Source organism: Hibiscus syriacus, unplaced genomic scaffold (genome assembly GCF_006381635.1).
Source record: "Hibiscus syriacus cultivar Baekdansim isolate YM2019G1 unplaced genomic scaffold, ASM638163v2 tig00015426_pilon, whole genome shotgun sequence".
NCBI lineage: Eukaryota > Viridiplantae > Streptophyta > Magnoliopsida > Malvales > Malvaceae > Hibiscus > Hibiscus syriacus.
The window spans coordinates 245871-271755 of NW_024062362.1; the positions used below are offsets into that span (position 1 = coordinate 245871).

The following is a 25885-nucleotide window of genomic DNA, read 5'->3' on the forward strand; positions in this document are numbered from 1 at the left end:
GATAGTGGGGCCAGACTTTATTAGAGAAACAAATGAGAAATTTTGACTAATTCATAGCTAGCTAAAGGAAGCTTCAGATAGACATAGATCTTACGCAGATTTGAAGCATAGGGATATGAAGTTCGTAGTTGGGGACATGGTGTTCCTCAAAGTTTCCCTTTTGAAGAAAGTACTATACTTCGGGTGCAAAGAAAAGTTGACTCGTTTCTTCATAGGACCTTATGAGATACTCAATAGAGTCAGACCAGTGGCTTACAAGTTAGCCTTATCACCAGAATTGGAGTACATTCACAATGTGTTCCATGTATCCATGCTCAGGAGATGCCGTTCAGATCATTCTCACGTCATACCCCTAGAGCATATAGTGGTCAGCTCAAATATGACCTATTCTAAGGAGCTAGTCTGAATCTTAGCTAGGGAAGTAAAAGAGTTAAGGAACAAGATGATTCATTTGGTAAAGGTGCTATAGAGGAACCATGGCGTCGAGGAGGCAACTTGGGAAACCGAGGAAGACATGAAGCTTTAGTATCCTCACGTCTTCTATCCAAGTAAATTTCGAGGAAAAAATTTTATTTAGGAGAGGAGAGTTATAACACCCCAGATCCAAGGTTAGGAGTTTGGGTTAGCCCAATATTGGCCTTGGATTAATTCTTAAGCTTGTAGGGAGCTTAGACCCAAAAACAAGTGAAATTGGGCTTGAATTTAACCCAATAGGGTTTAAAAGGGATTTTTAATCTACAATAAGAATTATAGGGATTAAAGAAGCAATTATACCCTTATTTAAAATAAAAGTTGAAACCAATTAAGAATTAGTGATCTCATGTCTGATTATTCATCCTTATTTTCCCTCATATTTGTCTTCTTCTCCCAAACTCTCTTTTTCATCTTATTCTTAAGCATTTCAAGTAAAAGATGGGAACTTTATTCTTTCAAAGATTCTTCCATCAACACCAAGGTAAGGATTAAACTAAACACCCCTAGAGCTTTCATTTGAGACCAAAAGAATAAGTTTTGGCTATGGTTTTTGAAAGTGGATTTTGAGAGGGTTCATGAAACCTTTGGGTTTCAATTTAATTTTCAGTAAGCTTAGGCCCTTGGAAGTATTTTTAAGCCTTTCTTTGCCCCTAAAGTCAGCTGGTAACTACAATTTTACATTTTGTCATGTGAGAGAGATTGGAGAAGGCTAAAGGGAATAAGAAGTTCATCTTGGGTTGAGTCTAGAACATTTCAGCAGAAAAGTATAATAAGGTAACTCACTCTTAACTTATCTATACCATATGTAGTTCATATAGGTGAAATTTGGTAAGTTGCATAAGCTTGAAGCATTCATGGTAGATTGCACCGTTTGAGTGTTTTCAGCATGTTTACAGACCCATTATGACCCTTATTATCATATAAAACATCTATATCAATTGGGATATCAATTGGGGACCTCAATCGCACATTTGGGTATAGAAAAATAGGATTTTCGTGCCAAAACAGAGCATTCAGTAGCAATTGTATCGATACTATAAGAACAATATCGATATTGTTCTTCAGTCCAGCATAAATTAGGTAGTTTTATAAGGGTAGTATCGATACTCATTCATTGAGCATTGATACCAAGGCAGTAGTATCGATACTCCCTATAAAGGTATCGATATTGGGTATTTTTCAAAACTTCGAATCAAAAATTAGTATTGATACTCTGTCAAGTATCGATACCCCAAAACTTTAGTATCGATACACTTTTGAGGGTATCGATATTGTCTTAATCTAAAAGGCACATCAAGTATGTGGTATCGATACCAAAGGTTTAGTATCAATACTGAAGGGTTAATATTGGTATCCACAAGCATATTTGGATAAATAATCCTAGGGTTAAGGGATCGGACTCGAGGTACCCCCAAATATTCAGAATAACCTCAAATAAGAATTCAAGTAATAACAACAACTAATATTAGAACAGTAGAAACAATAACAGCTAGGTTACATAAAACTAGCCTTGTTTGACGCTCGAGAAACAGCTAGGACACTCGAGTACCTTTTAGCAGAATTACGATAATCAGTGGATATCCAAGTCATTGCCAAGGCACTTTATCAACCGACTGGGCGCAGATGCCCTAAGACTCGACGGAGTAAGTCGACGGGTGTATGTTTCCGATGTAGCTCTAGGTCTCACCCTAGATATTCGAGGGTATCTCAGAAAGGCTAGAGGGGTATGTGAGTTGCAAGACACAAACCTTCAGTCGCACCATGATGCCTACTCCGTAGTTGACATGTTTGGACCTGTTCCACCAGCTATCTCATTTAGTGAATGCTTGTAGTATAATACAATTATTAGTGAGGCATTGAGCTTGTAGGCTCAATGTTCGAAATGTGTTTTCGTGCATAGGTTTTTAGAGGCAATTCGTGGGGAGTTATCGTCACCAGGTATTCCAGTGCAACATACCAAATTTCCAGACATTCAGAGTACGTCTTGAGTCATCTTTAGAGAGCATGTACTACAATCGACCCTTATGTATATTTAGTTGTAACTCTGATTTGTACTTGGTATTGTGTTATTTTGAGATTTAATTTGGGAGTTCCCCATTGTTTTGTAAACCCAAATTATCTTGTTTTATTTTTATTATGATGGATGATTTATTTCAAGTGGTTATAAACAGTTTTTTAAGAAAATTTTTGGGTTGCTATTTTGGTAGCATCGTGTGACACTGTAATCCATGGATCTTCGGGTCGAACTGAATTAGGGTGTTTCAAAATTTTTTCCTCATTTTCCAGAGTTTGGTTAGAGAAAAACTGGTTGGTCAACGAAAACATTTTCCTAGTCAACAAAATTTCTTTTGTGTTTTTTTAAAAATGACTTACGGTCTGATTTTCCGTAAGTCATTTTCCTAACTTTTCACTTCAAGTAATAAATACTCAAAATAATTTTATTTTATAAATTTAATATCATTTTAATCAAAATATTAATTAGTAAAATATTTAAAATATATTTATTAATATTTATAATAATATAATATATATTTTTAATATTATAATAATATAATATTTTTAAATATTATAATAAAATACTCAATTATATTATAATAATATAAGATATTATTTTTTTTATTTTAATAATATATAATAAATTATTAATAAATTAATATTATTTATTAATTTCATAGAAATATATTATTAATTATTAATAATGAATAATATTATTTATGTGTTTAATAATAATCTAATATTTTAATAAAGATATTTAAAATATATTAATTAATATTTTTAAAATGTAATATAATACTATTACTTTAATAAATTTATAATTTTTTCATTTCAATAAATTGTACTAATATTAATTTTTATTAATAAAAGTATAGAAATAATATTTTAATAATAAATAAATAAATTATTCTAATATTTTAAAAATAATTATATTAAGTTTTATGATAAATAATATTATTTATTCTATTTAATATTTGTAAGAAATAATTTTAAAAAAATCATCAACTAGTGGAAAATGGTTTACACAATCTCTTCCAAATACCAAAAAACATTTTCTAGAAAATATAATTCATTTAAAAAAACAAATTTTGAAAAATTTTTAGTGAAACAAATGAACCTTTAACTCATAAAATATATCGATTAATATTATTGTTGGGTTTAATATTTTTATTTATGTGAAGAAAGTTTTAAATAGTAATTAGCTGGACGTGTCTTTATTTGAAGTGACCGAAATGATATTATCGTAAATTAATGCTACTTAGATGTTATTTTCATAATTATTTGAAATAGGTATTGTTACCCTACATTAGCCCTCCTATAGTCTTTTTCTTAAAGAAACATATCACATTAATTTATATCAATTTTTTATTCTTCCTTTCACATAGGGAATGGGTGCGGCCATAACATAATAAAGATTAAACAACTTTAAAATAATATAATAATTTGAGGATGGCAAAATTTACTATTCATATATTTTTTTAAATCCGGTCCTCAACTTTATGCGTCTTTTCTGTTGAAAGCTTCCGATTAACGTTTGAATTTTGAACCAATGGGAAGGTACAGAGTGTGTGGGGTTGGGCTTCATGATAAGCTTTTATAATAAATTCTAAATATGCAATCAACTTTGAGGTATTGAGAATCACCATCTGTCTATGCTGCATTTCGTGTTATTTGATTGGCTCGGTTAACTAGGTTGTAAATCAATCAAACGAATACAAATAAATGTATGTTCATGTTTGTTAATTTAATTTTAATCGAATGAACACGAACAACTAAACAAATAAAATTTATTGTTTGTGTTTGTTTATTAAGGAATGTAGTTTGTTTGTGTTCGTTCATTTTTGTTCGTTAAAATAATAAACAAACACAAATGAACGAACGTAAAAGAATACAAAATAGCATAAGGAATGAACATAAAATTAATTAGGTTTATATTTAAGAAGAATTTTATTTTTCTAAATATTTTAGGGTTTATATTTTTATTTGATTTGGGTATTTTTTTATTTGGATTTTAAAATAGTAATGAGTTTAACGTTTAAATTTATCAAGTCTTAATATTTTCCAATCAGGTCTGGAGATTGGGCCAAACATAAACGAACATAAATGAAATAGCATAAATAAATGAACGGAATATCGAATATAAAATCTTGTTCATGTTCGTTGGTTTAACAAATAAACGAACTTTCTGCCGAACGGTTCACGAACAATTCGCTGAAAGTTTGATTCGTTTGCAGGACTGACGTTAACCATTATTAGGGATGGCAATGGTCCCAGAACTTGACTTAAATCCATAGATACATATTAGTTTTATAGGGTCTGGATCCTAAAATTTTGGACCCCACGGATTCGGACTGGATATGAATCCTCTTATTTAAAGTACATTTCCGAGTCTGGATCTAACACTAAGATATCAAGTCTAGACTCGTTTATCCGTTTAATGAAAAACCCACATTTGATTTTAAAATATATATAAGTGACATAATAGATTTTAATATATATATATATATTATAGAGGGAGACAGTAAAATGTTTCATGATATGTATTTTTTAATATTTGTGTTATTCAAAAGACATTTGTGTAATTGTGTTTGATTTTTTTAGACTTTATTTTATTGTTTTTTATTATGTTACTAGTTGTATTGAAATTAATCTTTCCTCAATTGAAGATGTGATGTGAAATTAGTTAATAATAGTTTTATTACATTAAAATAGATTGAATGATCTTTTTTAACAAACCAATTTTAGACTCGGATCCGTGAGATTTGTTGTATCTGGATCTGGGTCTCAATTTCCTAGACCCGAAGATTCGAGGCGGATTTAGATCTAGGATGTGAAAATGGGTCTAGATCTGGTTCTAACTTGATTCGATCCAGATCGAGCCCATTGCCATCTCTTACCATTACCTTTGCATTTCTACAACACAAAACCCTCACTCACCAGGGATGAATTGAGAAATTGTTCGTTCTTCTTTAAAATATTAAATTTTTATATATTTTAGATATTTTTATTAATAACGCACTTTATTTTTTTAAATTTTTATTTTTTATAAAATTTTATAAATTTATCCCTCAAACATCAAATTTTGGTTGATCACTACTAACTACTATTCCTGCACGTGCCAAGACTAAGGGATCCTCGACGTTTATGAAAGCGATAGTTAGTGGGAATTCCTCTATCTTAATCATGATAACGGTTCCATATGCAATGTAATTATGATGTTTCGTTATCCTTTGACCTTCGTCCTTCAACATCAGCCAAGAGACTGAAATCCCATTCTCCACCCCCCCCATCCCCTCATTCTGCTATAAATACTGCCAACTCAGTTGATTTCATATCGTGGAATGGAAAGGGAAGGAGTAGACATGGCGTGATATTGCTTCGGCTCATCTTTTCTCTCGGTATTCCAATCAAATGCGTCGAGACGAGCCGAATCAATATCACTCTTGTATGCTTTTTTCTAATGCTCGATCGGCGGATGTGCGAGATCGATCTTAGGGTTTTGTTATATCCTTAGAGGTTATTTTCAGAAACTGTCAATTCTGTATTAGTTGAAACTTCTAGATAGATTCCTTCATTTGTCGAAGTTTTCAAGAATTCATTTACTAAAGGGATATGAGTACTTTAGCCTCCAAGCCAACTACAATGCATAGACAAAATCTTCGAACCAGATCTATTTAATCTACCAACCTACGAGTAGTAATAATTATCCCATGTGTGACACCATAAGCTAAAGTCACTATAAATACCTCTTAACCATGATTGAGACAATTTTCTTCTCATTCTTGACTCTCATCTTCTCTATCGTGCCTTTCTCTCTCACACAGGAAAAACACTGACCAACTATCGTTAATTCATCCTCTACAATTCTCCTTCAAACTAAAAGGAATAAACCACTAACAGTTATCGAGACAAAATTATTCTTACCTAATCTCTGCGAAAGAAACTGGCCAACTACTGTGCTGCAAATCATGGCAACTTGGTAAGTTTCTTCTATGCATAAATAAATAACAAGTATAATTGTAAAATGCATGCCTAGGAACATCCAATAAGTAACATCAAAATCCTTTGCATGTTGTATATACATATATAGCTAATTTTCTTCACCCAAGTTCTTACTACATGAATCTTGGGAAGCTGTAAATCATCGCATAAAATAACTATAGAGTTGTCAAGACAAGTACTATAATAGCAGAAGGTAAATTAACTATGGAGTTGCTGCCGCCCCAGGCATCTGCTTTGGCCGTCCGTATGTATGTTCTAATTAAATCAATTGGTTTTTACTATTATAATCATAACTTTATTATCTGTTTCACATAATATTAGGTTGGTATGTCACTCGAATTTGTCTTCACGCATCGAGAAATATTCACTGCTTAATTATTAAGCCACCTTCTCGAAACCTGTTTGATTTCTTTGGGAGGTGAGTTTTATGATTAAACAAGTTGAAATCTCTTCAATTGGGAAACCCCAATTTGCCTTATTAGAACAATTCAAAAGATAACATGTAGGCACGAACCAACTTATCTTATTGGTTAAAAGAATTGTGTTGTTTCTATAGATCACAAGTTCGAACACTAGCGACTGTAATAGGATGATTGAGCGTTCATTGTCAAATGATCCTTGAAATAAGTATAATTCTTCTATCTATATATGGATACTGTCAAAGTTATTTTTAAGCTTGATGATATTTTTTAGGTTTAAAAATATATTTATTTATATTTCTTTGAAGAATTGATTTTGAAATAAAAGCAGAGTCGTCATCGATCATTTGTGGTTAAGTATGATCGAATACTTATAAAATTATCTTTTTAAGTTTGTGCTTAGAAACCAGAGAAAAAATATATTCGAGATTCGATTACAAGTGAAGGATAATCATTCCCACAGTTCTCCAACTTGATATCTAATTGGTTACATGTCTTAATAGATGATTTATGATTTGACCTTAAATTTAATTTACGATCCTTTATGCATGCAAGTTAAAGATACATAATCTCAACCTCGATAGATAATACGACTCTCGTTCAATAGACTAAAGAGAAAAATGTTACCTCCCGTAGAAGTCTATATTTGATGTTCAATAAGCACAAGAGCGAAGGGTTACTTCTCATGGTAAATTTCAACCATCTTGTTATTGCCTTAATTGGTTACTTTCATTGTGATCTCATTCATTTTCGATCGATATGATACCGACAATGATGTTTTATCTTAAACTATTCACACACCATATCATGATATTCTTATTGTTCAAATTCAAGACATTTTCAGAAATAATCCTTTTTAATAAATCATATTACGTAATTGAGGATTATAAGTATCTCTGTAAAGAACATTCAGTAATTGAGGCTGAAATGAATCGAAAATAATAAGTGAACTATCCGGGGGAGCGTCCATCTTTGTGATGAAATCCGCCGCTTTATTTGCTTCTCGATAGATCTTCTTGAAATCAATGAACCAAACTTTGTTGTAGAGGTTTGCAATGTATCTCACCAACACAAAAGGACTTACCATCGATGTCGGAGAGAGCAAGCCAAGAGACAACGATACAGGCGAATTGGGCGAATAGACGGGCTATATGGAAGCCACCTCCGATGAGGTCGATTCAACTTAACACAGATGGGAGTAGACAACCAACAACGGAGTTTTCTTCTTGTGGTGGTGTGATACAGAATCATGTGGATAACTAGATAACGGGCTTCTCCAAAGCTGTTGGGGCCCTAATCTCCAAAGCGGATGGGTTAGCAGGTTTGGCATGGACAAGGGGCCTAATCTTCAGGTATTTACAGGGGCAGATGCACTAAGTTCCCCTATGGGTTAAGTACATCTTATTATTTTAGGAAAATGATTAAATATAGTTTAATGTGTAAAGAAAAAAATGAAAATTAAAAAAATTGCATACCCATTAGTTTTTTTTAAACAGAAATTTAAAATTTTGAACAACATTTTTAAATTTCTGGATCTGCCACTAATTTTTCAATCATTTTCATAAAAGAAACTTAGAGTGAGATCAGTGCTGCAATGTTGAGCTAGGCCTATAATTCTCTCTCTGTTTTAAATACTTTCAACCATTTGACAACGAATGATTAATCATTCTGCTACAGTCGATGGTACTCGAACCCATGACTTCTAAAAATAATAACGATTCTTTTAACTACTGAAGTAAGTTGGTTTGTGCAAAACTATGTAAGGAGACCTGCATAAAAAACACATCATTATAATATAAAAGATATAATTTTTCTTTTAAACATATTTTATTATTTAATAAAATCTTCAAATAAATGGCTTCATTAGTGGCGAATTTCTCAAAAATCACCCTAACGATTTTTATTTCCCTGTTAGACACCCATGCAGGTTTATTTTTCGATCTAACACCCTTTGCAAAAAGGCGCGGTGCCACGTGTCATAAGGCGCGGTGCATGGGCCGTGCCTTTCTGCAATGGGTGCTAGATCCATAACAATTTTGAAACAGTGTCTGACAGGTAATTAATTTATGTTAGGGTGATATTTGTGTAAAAACTGTCGGAACCGTCTTTCGGTTGGGCCCCGGAATTGGGCTTCGACTTGAATAAATGGTTAGGAGTCGCCACCGACCACTTTAAAATGAGTTTAGGTGGGTTGGACACCATCTTACCTGATCTGCGTCGTACCAGAAACGTGTCGGGTTCGGGAGTCGGTTACGGTCAAGGAAGGATTAGCACCCTTGAACCGCCCTTTCGGTACCAATTAATTTTTCGGTTGTCTTCATTTGCGAAAGTTAATAAATTTAAAATTTAAAATTTAAAATATCCGATTCGAATTACTTACCTTTGACCGATTGAGATTACTACTAAAAAAATAAGAAAATAATGTTAGATAGAAAAATAAGTAAATAAAAATAAAAAGGCCCAAAAAAAATAATATTTTAACAGTAATAAAATGGAAACGATATGAAGTAAAAATAAATAATACTAATAATAATTTAAAAATGATGATAATAACGTAAAATAAGAAATTAGGGGTTAAATTGCAATGAATGTAAAATATAAATGGGAACCAAATTGAATCAATTGAAAATTTTGTGGCCAAATTGCATATGGTGACTGAAATGAAATGCACTTCAAACCTTGGGGGACGGCGGAGAGGATTAAACTATCTTCTAATTACAGGACAGTCCCTGGTATATAAATAGCCTAAAACGCCCACCTTCGTTTCATTTCTCCAATTCCAGAAAACACATCTCTCAAAAACGAGAAACACTCTCCACCCAGGTGATTCCCGGCCGCCGCCGGCCACCGCTGGTGGTGGCCGAGAAAAAAAACCCCAAAGCTTCCTCTCAACCTCTCTCACCCGAAACCGAGGCCCAAACACCCAAATAATGCCCCCACCGACGTAGATCTAGGAAACAAACTTCGGGCCTTTTTTACTTTTTCCGCCGGTGACACTTCAGGTTCCGATGGTCCTTTCTTCTCGTGTCGTTCTTAATGAGAAAGGCTTCGGCCTTTTCGTTTCTGTTGATGTATCTGTATTTTGCTTCGGTTTTTTGTGTGGCTGTGTTGGTTTCGATTTGTTGGCTGTACTGTTTTTGGGTTTATTGATACTGTTGATGCTGTGTTGATGTTGTGGTGTTATGATGTTCGTCGTGTGTACTGTTATCTTGCTTTGATGAACTGGTTTGATGGTTTGTGTTTGGCTCGTTCGTAGTTGGCCTTTTGAGTGTATTGTTGCTCGATAGTTCTGTTTTTTCTCCCTGTTGGTTCTCGGTTGACTGTGATGTTTCGTATATGGCTTATGTCGATGCGTGTTCTGTGATCCCCCCCTTTCCGTCGGCCTCACCGGGGGCTTTTTATAGCCCCGGTGTTGGTTGTTTGGCTCCCGAAAATAACGGGATGTGGGTTGTTGCTTGTTCCGATCTTCCAGTTCATGGTACCGGCCGCCTCGGGATGGTTCAGTCCCGTTGGTGCGGCCGGAATGTGTGCTGGGCGTTGACTGCTTGGCTCCATGCTTCTGGAACCTCCTATGTGGCACTGTGACAAGGCTGATGTTAGGGTTATGAAAACCCTAAACGTAACCGGGCTGGATCAAGCCCAATGTTGGACCCTGGACTTGGACAGATTGGACCCCGTTTGGACTCTAAAAACAAAAATTAAAAATGAAATTAATAATAATAAAACAGAGAAAAAGGAAAAAATAATATTATATATATATATATATAAAATATTTTCCAAAACCTATATAATATACTTTTAAAAATATTTTAAAATTATATATTATATACTTTTTAAACATGTTTTCAAAATTATATAGTTTTCAAAAATGTTTTTAAAATTATATATGTTTTCAAAATGATTTCAAAAACTATATAATATATTTATGTTTTCAAAATGTTTTTTTTAAAAACTATATATATTTTTAAAATGTTTTAAAAACTATATAATATGTATTTTCAAAAATGTTTTAAAAACTATATATTATATTAATTTTCAAAATGTTTTTAAAAACTATATAATATATATATTTTCAAAAATGTTTTGAAAACTATATATTATATTAATTTTCAAAATGTCTTAAGAACTATATAATATATAAATGTTTTCAAACATGCTTTTCAAAATTATATATTATATATATTTTAAAAATGTTTTCAAACTATATATTGTATATATATATATATATATATGTAGAAAAAAAAATGGGACGAAAATGAGTGTCTACAACTGCCCCTCTTTGTTCTTTTTCGTAGAACGAAAAATAGGACAAAGATAAAAAGACACAAATTTTCGTTCGGTGGAGTTGAAGAATAACTCCATGTCGAATTGAGTTGCAGATGGCTCCTCCGTCGTGAAGTCGAGTCCACCTTGAAATGATATGGAATTGAAGTCGTAGTTCAAGATTTGAATCGGGATGCGGCTTCTTGTTGCCCAATTGTAGTCAACTTCGGTCTTCTTCTTGATTTAAAGACCTTGGTTCAAAAATTCGACTGGAAAAATAATTCTTTTACTCCACCATGTGGTTGATAGGCCCTCGAGCTGAATGAAACCAAACTCACAAGGTCTTCGTTGACAGATAACTTCTCTCGACTTAAGCTATGCTGCCGGAAAGTAGTTTTTTTGTCACCAAGGCGCAGTTAACCTCGGTATTCTCCTTGACTTGAAAACCTCGATTGTAGTCGGACAGTAGTGTGATTTAGGTGTTATCGAGCTGAATGGAATCGAACTCGACAATTTTATTGACAGATAGCCCTTCTCGCCTTAAGCTATGCTGTAAATGTTGTGCCTTTGAGCTGAGTGTAGTCGACCTCAAAGGTCTTCTGGTGACAGATAACCCTCCTAACCTTGAGTTATGTTGTAAATGATGTGCCCTCGAAGTTGAGTGTAATCGAATTAGGGGGTCTTTGGCAGATAGCCCTTCTCGACTTAAGCTATGCTGTAAATGATGTGCCTTGGAGCTGAACGTAGCTGAACTCGAAGGTTTTTGGTTGGCAGATAACCCTTCTCGACTTAAGTTATGCAGCAAATGATGTGTCGTTGAGCTGAGCGTAGTCGAACTCAAAGGTCTTTTGTTGGCAGATAACCCTTCTCGACTTAAGTTATGCTGCAAATGATGTGCCCTCGAAGCTGAGTGTAATCAAACTCGGGGGTCTTTGGCAGATAGTCCTTCTCGACTTAAGCTATGCTGCAAATGATGTGCCGTTGAGCTGAGCGTAGTCAAACTCGAAGGTCTTTGGGTGACAGATAACCCTTCTAGCCTTGAGTTATGCTGTAAATGATGTGCCTTGGAGCTGAGCGTAGTCGAACTCGAAGGTCTTTGGTTGGCAGATAACCCTTCTCGACTTAAGTTATGCTGCAAATGATGTGCCGTTGAGCTGGGCGTAGTCGAACTCAAAGGTCTTGTGTTGGCAGACAACCCTTCTAGACTTAAGTTGTGCTGCAAATGATATGCCTTGGAGCTGAGCGTAGTCGAACTCGAAGGTCTTTGGTGACAGATAACCCTTCTAGCCTTGAGTTATGCTGTAAATGATATGCCCTCGAAGCTGAACGTAGTCGAACTCGAGGGTCTTTGGCAGATAGCCCTTCTCGACTTAAGTTATTCTACAAATGATGTGCCTTGGAGCTGAGCGTAGTCGAACTCAAAGGTCTTTGCTAACAGATAACCCTTCTAGCCTTGAGTTATGCTGTAAATGTTATGCCCTTTAAGCTGAGTGTAATCAAACTTAAGGGTCTTTGGCAGATATCTCTTCTCGACTTAAGCTATACTGCAAATGATGTGCCTTGGAGCTGAGCGTAGTCGAACTCGAAGGTCTTGGTGGAAGGTAGCCCTTCTGGCCTTGAGCTAAGCTGCAAATAGTTTGTTTAAAAATGGCTTCCCTTTACGGGTCGAAAACGGTCATGATTCTTCAGGTGGTTCCCCTAAGCTGGTCTGGGAAAACCTACTGATAAATTCTGACAGCCGGATATCTTCTGTCGTGGAATTGAAATATGGCTTGAAAGTGTTAACTGAAAACATGTTGCTCATGGTGAGTTTGAGCCGAACTAGATTTGATCTGAATTGGTTCTCGAACCCATCTGAAATTGGTTCTGAGATCTGTAGTTATGTAAAGTCGGTTGAGGTGTAGCTTCTTGCTGCTGAGTTACACCATCGTTCTTTAAAGGTTCTTGCAAATCGAGTAACCTTCATCCTGAAGTCGAAGCTTGACTCTGAAAGCTACAAAATTATGTATGCTAAAATGATGAATGTGATGCACCTAAGTATGTCTAAGATGCATGCAACATGAATAAATTATGTGTTATTTCTTGGATGGAGTCTCGTGCTTTGTCTGCCAATCTGGTCCTTGGAATCGATCGTGCCCCATTCTCTTTGGCTTTACAGACCTTTCATACCTGAGACTGTCCTGTTTGAAAATGTTTTTCTCCTTTTTTCTTGTTTTAGGAGGGAAAATGATGAAAATTCTGTAAAATATTGTTCGTAATTGAATCAAATAGTAAACATGAGTTCAAAGTATATCAAAGGAAGCAATAGCTCTTTTATGATTTCAGAGTTACAGCTCTTTGACAAATGTTCAAAGGGATGAGTCGGCTTTAGGTTGACCTAAAATGTCATTAATGAAGAGGTCATTTTTTGGTTATTGCAACATGTTTTTCTTTGGCTTGGCATTTTAATTGGATGCGGACAAAATGACGCAACTAGAATGACCAATTACTAGATATTTTATTTCAGTCCTCTGAAATCTTCCATTTGTTCAATCTTTGTAGGCTCTTCCAACAAAGGTAGTGCAGAAATATCGGTCTAAAAATAAAATCCTTGAGTGCTCGTGTGAAGTTGACTATAACAGGTGTTCTTTAACTCCCTTAGTCCATTTTTACCGAAACTCCTTATTTAATATTGCCATTATCTGGCTAGCTAAATCCATAAAGCTGGGGCGTTTAACCAATTGCTCTAGAGGGACAGCCCAATATGTAAACACCTTTATCAGGTTAGCTGAATATTATCCATAAAGCCGGGGTGTTTTAACCAATTACTTTAGTGGGACAACTTAATATTATAATCACTCTTATCAAGTTAACTGAAGGGTTCATTTCATCATAGAGTCTTCAGCCTGACAAGAGCAGTGGAGCAAACACCGAATTGCCAAGTGTCCGAGCAATGTCATGGTTTGAACGTAATCTACTCATAAGGCCAGGGCTTTCAAGTTTCCTCTATAACCAATTGCCTTAGCGGAATAGCTCAGTTTTTATGGATTTAATTTCTTAAGATTGTCAAGAAGAACCTGTCATAGTCTAGGTGTTTTTGAAAGTCAAGGAATCTCATCTTTAGAGTTCAATTTTCAAGTAACTGACCTAAACTGGATTCACCTACTCGACTCTTTCATTTGTAAAGATCATCATTGTCATTGAACGTCTTAAATAAAAAACATAGTAATTTTCATATGCAAATGATGCCCCGTGTTGTCCGCACCTTATGAAAGGAAAAAGGTATATTGGTTAATTGCAAGAGCAGGGTACGGTGTTTGAGGGTATATTCTGGATAAGGTCAAAGTCCTTATTTTAAATCATGTTACTCTGTCAAAGATCTGTAACTTTGAACCATTTATAGAGTTTTTTTTAACTCAAATGATATTCAGAGAATTGCGAATTTGCAAATGTGATTCATTGCTCGTCATCATTAAAGTAACATAAATTTATTCAAATATTCTTACAAAAACTTGAAAAAGTGAAAAAAAAAACAAGTTCAAACAGAATGCCTCAAATGATGAAATGATCTCCCTCACTTGGATGCCCCCAAGTTGTTGAAGTCGATCCAGTTCTGGTTACGCATCTTTTGTACGACCCTCTTGAATGCGTAACAGTTCTCAATTGTGTGCCCTGGGACTCCGCCGTGATATTCACAATACGTATTCTCATCATACCACTTGGGGTATGAGGGCTTCATGGGTTCTACTGGATATGGTGACACCACATGGGTGTCAAGAAGTTGCTGGTAAAGCTCTTTGTAGGTCATGGGAATAGGGTCGAAATGTTCCCTTTCCCTCCTGGAATCTTGTTTAGAAGTACCTGACGGTACAGCTGCAGTTGATTTTGGGCTGGAGATTGTAACACCTTTGCTGAAGTGTTTGATGTTGTTAACCTCTCCATCCCTCTCCCTCGTAGGAGGCTTCTTACTGGCTTCCCCATCCTTAATCTTGCCTTGCTTTATGGCCGACTCAATCATTTCTCCGGCCATAACCAAGTCTGAAAAGCTTCCTGATGTGATCGCCACCAGATGCCCGAAGTATGGAGCCTTCAGAGTCTGCACGAAAAGTTTCCGGGTTTCCTTTTCATCTAACGGTGGATGAACTTGCACAGCCAAGTCCCTCCATTTTTGTGCGTACTGCCTGAAACTCTCGTTATGCTTCTTTTCCATGTTTTGTAGCATAACTCGATCTGGCCTTATGTCATTGTTATGCTTGTATTGTTCCAGAAATGATTTGGCCAGGTCCTTCCAGGTCTTGATATTTGATCAGCTGAGCTGGTTGTACCACCGAATGGCTGAGCCCGACAGACTATCCTGAAAACAGTGGATCAGGAGTTGGTCGTTTCCTCCATATCCTGTCATCTTTCGGCAAAACATGGTGATGTGAGCGGATGGGCAACTGTTCCCGTCAAACTTCTCGAACTCCGGGGACTTAAATTTCGGGGGAAGAACCAAGTCCGAGACTAGACTAAGTTCCGCTGCATCGATTTCATGATAGTCACGGTCTCCTTTGACTATATTCATTTGGTCCTCCAATTGTTTGATTTTTTCCTCCATCTTCCTCGCTTTTTCCTCTTCGTCCAAATCCGGTACATGGTAATAACCCGGATTGTTCCTAGGGTTAAATACAGAGGACAAGGGCTTTGTTTTTGCAGCAGATGAGTCCCCTCGAAGTTCTGGTAGGATTTCAGGTGAGATAACCACTTGCGGGGTAGGTTGTATAGTTACCCCTTCCGGTGAACCTGCCCCGGGCGCACTGGTCTGTTGTAGGCCAACTAACTTGGCAACGATCTGATCAACCAAGGACTCTTGGTTCTTTGTGATTGTTTCCAGAGTATTTCGACTGTTCTGGTTTATCTTGTCTTCTAGCTCCTTTTGTAGTTTCAACATATTCTCCTCGATTTGTATAATTCTGGCTTCCATCCTCTTCTTCTTCAAACGAGTGTTATGTGGATGAGGTGTGTCCAACGCTTGAGGCGGTGTATCCAGTATTTACTCCTTTTGATGAGACATGTATATATTAGTTAATGTGAATGCAAAGAAAATAACCAAATGCAAAAAAAATAACAAAATGCAAAAAGTCTAAATGCATGATGCATGAAATGATCGAGGCATTAATCCAAAAATGTATCTGTTATTATTAAAAATAATCCTTATTGGGAACAAAAGTGTTTTATCTTTTAAGAGACAAGAATATTCTGATAACTTCTGACATGTTACTAGTCTTCTGCGTTCGTCTATCACCGGTTGGATAACCTGTCGAACCGCTCCGACTTATGCAGATGATGAGTTATTTGCCCCAAAAAAGAGTCTCGAAGGACCGCACCTCCGGCTTCCACTCTCTGCCGAGTCTGTTCCCTAGCAGCAACACCATTGGAGCCCTCTATCGAAGTTTTCTTCTTGAATTCGTCAGCAATGACATTCAGCTCAGCTAGGGTTTCGCCGTCTTGTTCTAGTAGTTTTTGAAATGAGCGTCCGGGTCTGTAACCTTTTCCTTGTTTTGCTCTGCAACCTTTTGCAGTCAATTCTTCAAAGATGGACTTTCATTGTGCTTGATGTAGACCCGGTTCATTGAGTCCTTTATAATGCAGTATGATGATATACTCTTCAATTGCGGGCACCACATCCTCTGGATTGAAGGTGACACATAGTCGCCTTGTAGACTGTCTTCTGCATTTTCATCTCTTGTATTACAACCCTTTTGTCCATTAATGCTGATTATTCATGTTTAACAAACACATTTTTTGGTGGATCAACACCCCGTTTTAAATGATGCGAATGATGAAAACAGAATAAAAGAAAACAAAAAATAAAAGAGTTAGTGAGGTAAATCAAAACAATAATAAAAATAAAAAAATCCTACCCCACATGATATCTACCCCACATGCTTTAATTCCTACCCGGACATGATCTCTATCCCGCATGCTAATTTCACACAAATCCTAACCGCATATTTGTCTAGTTCGCATGCTTTTGAGCAGAAAATAAAGTAGGAAATAAAATAGCCTAAGGTTTGGAATGAGGTTTTGGGGTGGGCTCTAATTCCCTGCACTCTCCCGGTTTAGGTTCTAAAAAACGGTACTCGAGTTCTCCTTGCCGGTGCCCCCTTGGGCTTGCCAGACCCTTAGTCCTAAGCCCATTACAAGCTTATGTAGACTAAGTTAAACTCGAGAGGAAACATTCCCTTATGCCCATACGGAGAATAAATTCACACGAGGCATAAGGTATATGAATCCCGAAGGTTACTTGCTAGGCCCATACGGTGAATAAATTCACACGAAGGCGTCGCTTTCGCCCCCACTTAAAAGGGTTCGGAGCTCGGGTATAGAGCCTGAGATGAAAACTTTGAAAAATCTGAAATCATTAAAAAAATATTAATACAACTATTTATTTGAAAAATAATCAAAGGTAAATAACTAGAATCGAATAAATAAATTTAAATTTAAATTTACCATTTTCGCATAAAAAGACAACCGAAAATTAATTTCGGCCTGACTCACTTACCTATCCCCAGCGGAGTCGCCAAGCTGTCGGAACCGTCTTTCGGTTGGGCCCCGGAATTGGGCTTCGACTTGAATAAAATGGTTAGGAGTCGCCACCGACCACTTTAAAATGAGTTTAGGTGGGCCGGACACCATCTTACCTGATATGCGTCGTACCAGAAACGTGTCGGGTTCGGGAGTCAGTTACGGTCAAGGAAGGATTAGCACCCTTGAACCGCCCTTTCGGTACCAATTAATTTTTCGGTTGTCTTCATTTGCGAAAGTTAATAAATTTAAAATTTAAAATATCCGATTCGAATTACTTACCTTTGACCGATTGAGATTACTACTAAAAAAATAAGAAAATAATGTTAGATAGAAAAATAAGTAAATAAAAATAAAAAGGCCCAAAAAAATAATATTTTAACAGTAATAAAATGGAAACGATATGAAGTAAAAATAAATAATACTAATAATAATTTAAAAATGATGATAATAACGTAAAATAAGAAATTAGGGGTTAAATTGCAAAGAATGTAAAATATAAATGGGGACCAAATTGAATCAATTGAAAATTTTGTGGCCAAATTGCATATGGTGACTGAAATGAAATGCACTTCAAACCTTGGGGGACGACGGAGAGGATTAAACTATCTTCTAATTACAAGACAGTCCCTGGTATATAAATAGCCTAAAACGCCCACCTTCGTTTCATTTCTCTAATTCCAAAAAACACATCTCTCAAAAACGAGAGACACTCTCCACCCAGGCGATTCCCGGCCGCCGCCGGCCACCGCCGAAAAAAAAAACCCAAAGCTTCCTCTCAACCTCTCTCACCCGAAACCGAGGCCCAAACACCCAAATAATGCCCCCACCGACGTAGATCTAGGAAACAAACTTCGGGCCTTTTTTACCTTTTCCGCCGGTGACACTTCAGGTTCCGATGGTCCTTTCTTCTCGTGTCGTTCTTAATGAGAAAGGCTTCGGCCTTTTCGTTTCTGTTGATGTATCTGTATTTTGCTTCGGTTTTTTGTGTGGCTGTGTTGGTTTCGATTTGTTGGCTGTACTGTTTTTGGGTTTATTGATACTGTTGATGCTGTGTTGATGTTGTGGTGTTATGATGTTCGTCGTGGGTACTGTTATCTTGCTTTGATAGACTGGTTTGATGGTTTGTGTTTGGCTCGTTCGTAGTTGGCCTTTTGAGTGTATTGTTGCTCGATAGTTCTGTTTTTTCTCCCTGTTGGTTCTCGGTTTACTGTGATGTTTCGTATATGGCTTATGTTGATGCGTGTTCTGTGATCCCCCCTTTCCGTCGGCCTCACCGGGGGCTTTTTATAGCCCCGGTGTTGGTTGTTTGGCTCCCGAAAATAACGGGATGTGGGTTGTTGCTTGTTCCGATCTTCCAGTTCATGGTATCGGCCGCCTCGGGATGGTTCAGTCCCGTTGGTGCGGCCGGAATGTGCGCTGGGCGTTGACTGCTTGGCTCCATGCTTCTGGAACCTCCTATGTGGCACTGTGACAAGGCTGATGTTAGGCTTTTGAAAACCCTAAACGTAACCGGGCTAGATCAGACCCAATGTTGGACCCTGGACTTGGACAGATTGGACCCCGTTTGGACTCTAAAAACCAAAATAAAAAATGAAATTAATAATAATAAAACAGAGAAAAGGGAAAAAATAATATTATATATATATATATATATATATATATATATATATATATATAAAATATTTTCCAAAACCTATATAATATATACTTTTAAAAATATTTTAAAATTATATATTATATACTTTTTAAACATGTTTTCAAAATTATATAGTTTTCAAAAATGTTTTTAAAACTATATATGTTTTCAAAATGATTTCAAAAACTATATAATATATTTATGTTTTCAAAATGTTTTTTAAAAAACTATATATATTTTTAAAATGTTTTAAAAACTATATAATATGTATTTTCAAAAATGTTTTAAAAACTATATATTATATTAATTTTCAAAATGTTTTTAAAAACTATATAATATATATATATTCAAAAATGTTTTGAAAACTATATATTATATTAATTTTCAAAATGTCTTAAGAACTATATAATATATAAATGTTTTCAAACATGCTTTTCAAAATTATATATTATATATATTTTAAAAATGTTTTCAAACTATATACTGTATATATATATATGTAGAAAAAAAATGGGACGAAAATGAGTGTCTACAAAAACATCAATTTTTTTTAAAAATTTACTGTATTAAAATCTGTAAATATGCTTTTGTAAATTATTTTATAACTCAAAAAATTTTGGTTTTTGCATGAAATTAAATAATACAATTATATCTACCAATTACCATTTGACATTTTCTCATGCCTTTTTAGCACTTTCTCATAGTTTAATCTAGGAAAACTTTGAGGTAAGTAATTTAAAATATGAATAATTTTATAAAAGTTTTATAACTAGTATTTCTTTTTCAAAATAATGATGATGATAATAATAATAATAATAATAATAAATATTTTATAATTTAAAATTTAAAATTTAAATTTCATATATTTTTGAAAAAATTCTTAACTTATAAAATTAATTGTTTAAAAATATAAAAAATATTAAAATAAAATTTTAATTACAATCGATGGATCAAATGAATTATTATTCATTAATTATTATTTTTAACAATAGTTAATAACGTGTATACATTTTTAATAAAATTATAATTTAATATTTATTTTATATTTTTTAAAATTAATATTAAAAAGAATATTTTAAATATATAAGTGATATTTTTAACTTTACCTTTTTTTATTGAATTTTGGTACAAGTTTAGAGAGTAATACAAAACAAAGAAAAATCTTTAGATTTTCATATATGTATTTATACTTTTCTTTTATAAACATTTTACCATAAATTTTCTTAATTAATTTGAATAATAGCAGAATAAATGACTAATTTGAATTATAACTCATATATATACTCCATTAATTGGTCGATGATGATAATAACGAAAAGTATTTTATCATAATTTATAATTTATTTTTAATATAATAATTGAAAATACATGAGTTATAATTATACCAAATATTTTTTTTCATCATTGATTTTTCAAAAACAATTATTATAATATTTTTTAATTCATTTTATTTTGATAATTGAGTCATTATTTTAATAATTTATGGTCATAGTACTTAATTTTATTATATAATAATTGATTAGCTAATTGTTTAATATTTCGTGGCGTTTTTACACAAATATCACCTTAAAAAAAATTAATTACCTGTCAGACCATTTCAAAAATTATTACAGATATAACACCTATTGCATAAAGATTCACCCCATGCACTGCGCCTTTCGACACATAACGCCATGTGTCATAAGGCGCGGTGTATGGACCGTGTCTTTCTACAAAAGGTGTTAGATCAGGAAATAAACCTACATAGATGTCTAACAGAAAAATAAAAACCGTGATTTTTTTGGGAAATTCGCCTTAATCAGTAGAATCTAATAGTGGAAATGTTATTTAGATAAAATGATTTTATTATTTTGCAAGGCCAAAAGAAGTAGTAGTAATAAGAAATGTGGAAAATTGAACCAACCGAAATAACGGCCAAATAAAAGGGTCCCACAAGTATCCAAAAGCGCTCTCTCTCCCCCCTCCCCCCCCCCCCCGGAATCCCCGAATTTCCCAATTTCCAATCAAAGCAAAAGCCAAAGGCACAAGGTTGAAGAAGAGTAAGCTTCGCCTCTCGAACTCTGAATCGCGAAATTCCATTTCCTCCCATTCCAATATCAGCAATGCTGAAACCATTTCCTCGAATCCCCAATTACCTGGTCCCTCCGCTGTTACCGCCACCGTCGCCGATCGAGCCGGAGCCTGAGCCACCGTCTCCGCCGCCAACGAAGCCCGACCACTTTCTGTCTTCGCTATCCTCCCTCAGAGTGACTTCGGAGTTCGACAGTGATAGCCGCGTATTCTTCCACAAGCTGTCCTGTAAGCTGTTCGACAACCTCGCCAAGATCAAGCTCTCCTTCATCAACAACTGCAAACGCGAGATCACGGAGCCACAGCTGGCCTTGTTCTCCAAGCAATTGTCCGTCTACTACGACCCTGAAGAACAGAACGCTGTATTGCAGGGCTCCTACGATGTGAATCCCACCTGGCATTTGAAAGCCGCCCTTGATTTCAAGGTTGGTTTTCTCCCTACACACCTTTTCCCTAGGTAAAGGGTAAAATTTTACGAAAACAGATCATGAATAGAAAATACACTGAAAAAATCTAAAATATAGTACTCCTAGTCCATCTCTGCTTGGAGTGACTATGTCAACGAAATTTTGATGGAATTAAAAGAGACCCTGTTATTTATCCCTTCTCGCTGTGCATTGAAGATATAAGAGATTGTTTATTTGGTTTTTAAGAAAAAAATTCAAGTGCCTGCTTTGTTGCTGGTGATGGGTTTTGATTATTTGATAAGGTAGGTGACTGTGTTTCACAGAACTCTGTTTTTCATAAAATTGTTAAGTTGGTATTCTTACTTTGAGGCTTCAATACCTAAAATTTATAATGATGTACTTTCGGGAAGGGGAAGCCAATATTATCACAATTGTTGTTCAAAAGCTGAAATATATTGCTAGCTTTGTTTATTTACACTATATATGCTTCCTATTGCATGATAAAATGTGATGTTATTTGCTTTTTGAAAGCAAAGTTAAAGGTAATTAATGAAATTGAGAGCTTTTGTTGAACTATTATATGGTTTAATCGTCTATTTTAGTAAGTTATATATGCATATTACCAAATGATTCTTTAACTTCAAAAAGTGCGTCTCACTTCATTAAGGCACGTACCTCACGCCTGCGCCTTGTACCTAGGCAGGCTAGGCTATAGGACCCTTACTGCCTTAGTGGGCCCTGCGCCATTTTTTACATTGTGCTGAATGAATATTTCCTGCTACCCCTGAGTATCTCTCATATATGTTCTCAGGCACAACAAGGTGAAGTGGCAGTAATTGCAAAATTTGCTGATCCCAGCTATGCTGTTGAAGTGTCGTCACCAATTCCGGATATTTCGTTGGTGAGCACCGTTTTTCCTAGTGTTTTACTAGTGCAAATGAATCAATTAACATGTAGTTCAGGACCATATATCAGTCAATGAAGTATTCACTTTCAGCCAATATTTGTGATTTTGAGTTGCATTATATCTGTGTTATTTTCCTTTTGCGTCACTTAAAAAACTTGATTAATGCCAATGTTATTGCATTTTTATGCTTCCACTCCAATATATTTAAACGTGGGTCATAGTTGTTTTTTCCTCTCTAATCATCTGAATTTTCCTGTTGCTGTATAGCCCAAAGCGACATTTAGATTTCCCATGGGAGAAGTTTCATTAGAGGAGAGGGAAGAGGATGATGTGCCCAAGTTGTCATTAAATGGAATTGTTAAAGGTCCAATTTTGAAAGGAGTTGGCACTGCACGTTACAAGGATGAAGAATTGAAACTAAGATACTCATATAAGGTGGTTTTTCCCTAAATGTTATAGTTTTGTGCTTTTAGTCCTGTTTATTTACTTGTTCAGTGATAGGCTATTTTGCCTTCCATGGGAGATCAACTGGTACATTTATTGTTGAACAACATAGATGGCTAGGTTTCAAAATTGACTGAGGTGAATATTCTGGATTGGAATGATTATGGAGGTGTAAATTTTCGAGCTTTCTGAGTGCTTTAGTAGATAGTTTTGATGGTTCTATGATTGCAGGATGGGACAATGTCATTTACTCCTAGCATTTCACTGCCAACAAATAGTGCATCGTTTGCGTTCAAGCGACGTTTCAGTCCATCGGATAAATTCAGGTTAGTACATAGCACTCCTTATCTTTGTAAATATTGGATGGAATTTCTCATGGAATTATATGTGCACAATGGGCTATTTGTAATTAGGGTTGTAAACGAACCGAACGTTCAATGAACCGTTCGACGGGAAGTTCGCTTATGTTTGTTTATTTATTAAATGAACGAATATAAACAAGATTTTATGTTCGTTTAATGAAATGAACGAACACGAACAAAGAGCTCGTTCTTTCATTTATGTTCATGAACGTTCAATAATCCGTGTGTTTATGTTCATTTGCGTTCGGTAATCCATTCATTTATATTCATTCGTTTAATTAAATTTATATTTATCTTCGTTTATTTATACTTGTAAGAATTTTTGCTTGATTGAAAAGAATGTTACATTTTATGTTCATTTGTTTATGTTCATATATGTTCATTTGTGTTTGTTTGTTTATCATTTTAACGAACGAACATGAACGAACACGAACAAGCTACATTCCTTAACGAACGAACACAAACAAAAAAATATGTTTGTTTAGTTGTTCATATTTGTTTGTTAGTTCGGTTAAAATTAAACGAACCAACATGAACATATTATCATTTAGTTCTTTTATAGGCCTAGATGTACCGTTCCTTTTGTTGTGCATGATAGAGATTCATGAGATACAGAGTTGATTGAAGCGGCGAATTGTACTTATGTGCAGCTACTGGTACAATATTGATACAAACTATTGGAGTGCCGTGTACAAGCACACGTATGACAAAGACATGAAATTCAAAGCAGGCTATGATTCAGAGGTTCGTTTATGCTGGGCTTCACTATGGGTAAGTTTATTCTATTTTGTCAAGCTTTTTTGTTTTCTTGAGGTTCATTCCCGTTGAAGATAAGTCTTAATGTTTCATTTCAGGCTGGTAATGAAAAAAGAAAGGATAAGTCGTCCCCAGTGAAGATGGAAATCCAGTTCATGATACAGGGATCGCAGGATGACATCAAGTCAACGGTGATATTGTTCCGTGTTAAGAAGAGGTGGGATACTATTACATTGCCCCGTTGTCATAGTTTTAGGGACATCTTTATTAATAAATCACTATAAACATAAAAGTTAAAGTATACAAATGATCCCGACCATAAATATTATTTTGTGGAGTCTCTCAATTATAGGATGTTACTTTGTTGAGTTTCTTGATTATTGAAAGTTTCAAAATGATTCTCTGATTATAAGGTGTTGCTTAGTTGAGTCCTTTGACCATTAAAAGTTATAAAATAGTCATTTGACTATTCATATGTTCCAAACTCGTATTTTCCTGTTAAAAATTTGATGGTAGTATGAGTTTGATGTTAACTTGCTCACTGGGATATAATAAAATTTTATCCCAAAATTGTTTGAGTTGTATTTTGTAGAACAAGTCTCTGTTTATATTTTGTCATCGAGTCAATGCTTGAAATATTATGTCGTCAAATCAATGTTTGAAAACTCAAACGGTCATTAATTTTTTAACAGAAACTTATAATCTTGGAACATAGGAATAGTTGGTTCATTATTTTGTAACTTTTAATAGTCAGAGACTCAATAAAATAGCAACTTATAGTCGGTGATCATTTTGTAACTTTTAATAGTCATAGTACTCAATAAAGAAGTGCCCTATAGTAAGGGGACTATTTGTGTAGTTTACCTAAATATAAACTAATTCATTGTTTCATTGATTTCAGATTTCAGTTTCCATATCTCACAAACAGCTCCAATGGTGCTTCATCCGATCACTGTTTCTCTGCCTTTGATCTCTGAGTCTGATACCGGTTCAGGTTTTCGTAACCAAATCACGCGCAACACGAATAGACCCTCAGTCGCATCATCTTCGAGATGCCACCACCCGAATAACTCATCCATTCTTAAATGCTGGAGGTTCTGGTGCATGATGGTATTGATATTTCCTCTTAGTCCCCAGTTATGGGTCTGTGGTTGGTCTCTCAGGGATGTATGGCTAAGACAGAATAGCTTTGGGGACAATGCGTTTGGTTATTATGAAACAATTAGAGGAGTGGGGCTGGATGGAACAAGTGCTGCCCTCTGTTCCATATGAGCAACACTCGGATCCAGAAGTTTACCAGCAGACATGATGCAGTCTTCTTTTACAAATTTTGACTCAGAGAATAGTGGATTCATTCTATTATTTATGTAGCATTGTTTCATTGTTTTGTTTAGATTATTTAGATTTGTTTGTATATTGTTATTATTCTTCAACAAATTTTTAATGGTTCGATTATTCTTCAGTCTCATTTATCTATTTTCACTTATTCCTACGGTCTTAAATCTGTGTAAAACTAATATATATATATATATATATATATATATATATATATATATATATATATCGCAACCGTCTTTTGGTGGGCCTGGAATTTGGCTTCG

The 25885-nt window shown here is 34.9% G+C and overlaps 1 protein-coding gene across 1 annotated transcript; it reads left to right on the plus strand.

Moving 5' to 3' along the window:
• The first annotated feature begins 21440 nt into the window (after nt 1–21440).
• Nucleotides 21441–25556, plus strand: LOC120207814 (outer envelope pore protein 37, chloroplastic-like). Its single transcript, XM_039207240.1, has 7 exons — nt 21441–21833; nt 22627–22716; nt 22990–23157; nt 23398–23492; nt 24179–24299; nt 24383–24524; nt 25186–25556. The coding sequence occupies exons 1-7, from the start codon at nt 21441–21443 to the stop codon at nt 25554–25556; spliced, it is 1380 nt and encodes a 459-aa protein (XP_039063171.1).
• Nucleotides 25557–25885: the final 329 nt, after the last annotated feature.

Bases quoted from the DNA above. Each gene is read 5' to 3' on its own strand.
- LOC120207814 (XM_039207240.1), top strand. From the start codon at position 21,441: ATGCTGAAACCATTTCCTCGAATCCCCAATTACCTGGTCCCTCCGCTG. The intron at 21,834-22,626 runs GTTGGTTTTCTC...ATATGTTCTCAG, and splicing joins AAGCCGCCCTTGATTTCAAG to GCACAACAAGGTGAAGTGGC. The intron at 23,493-24,178 runs GTTAGTACATAG...ACTTATGTGCAG, and splicing joins AGTCCATCGGATAAATTCAG to CTACTGGTACAATATTGATA.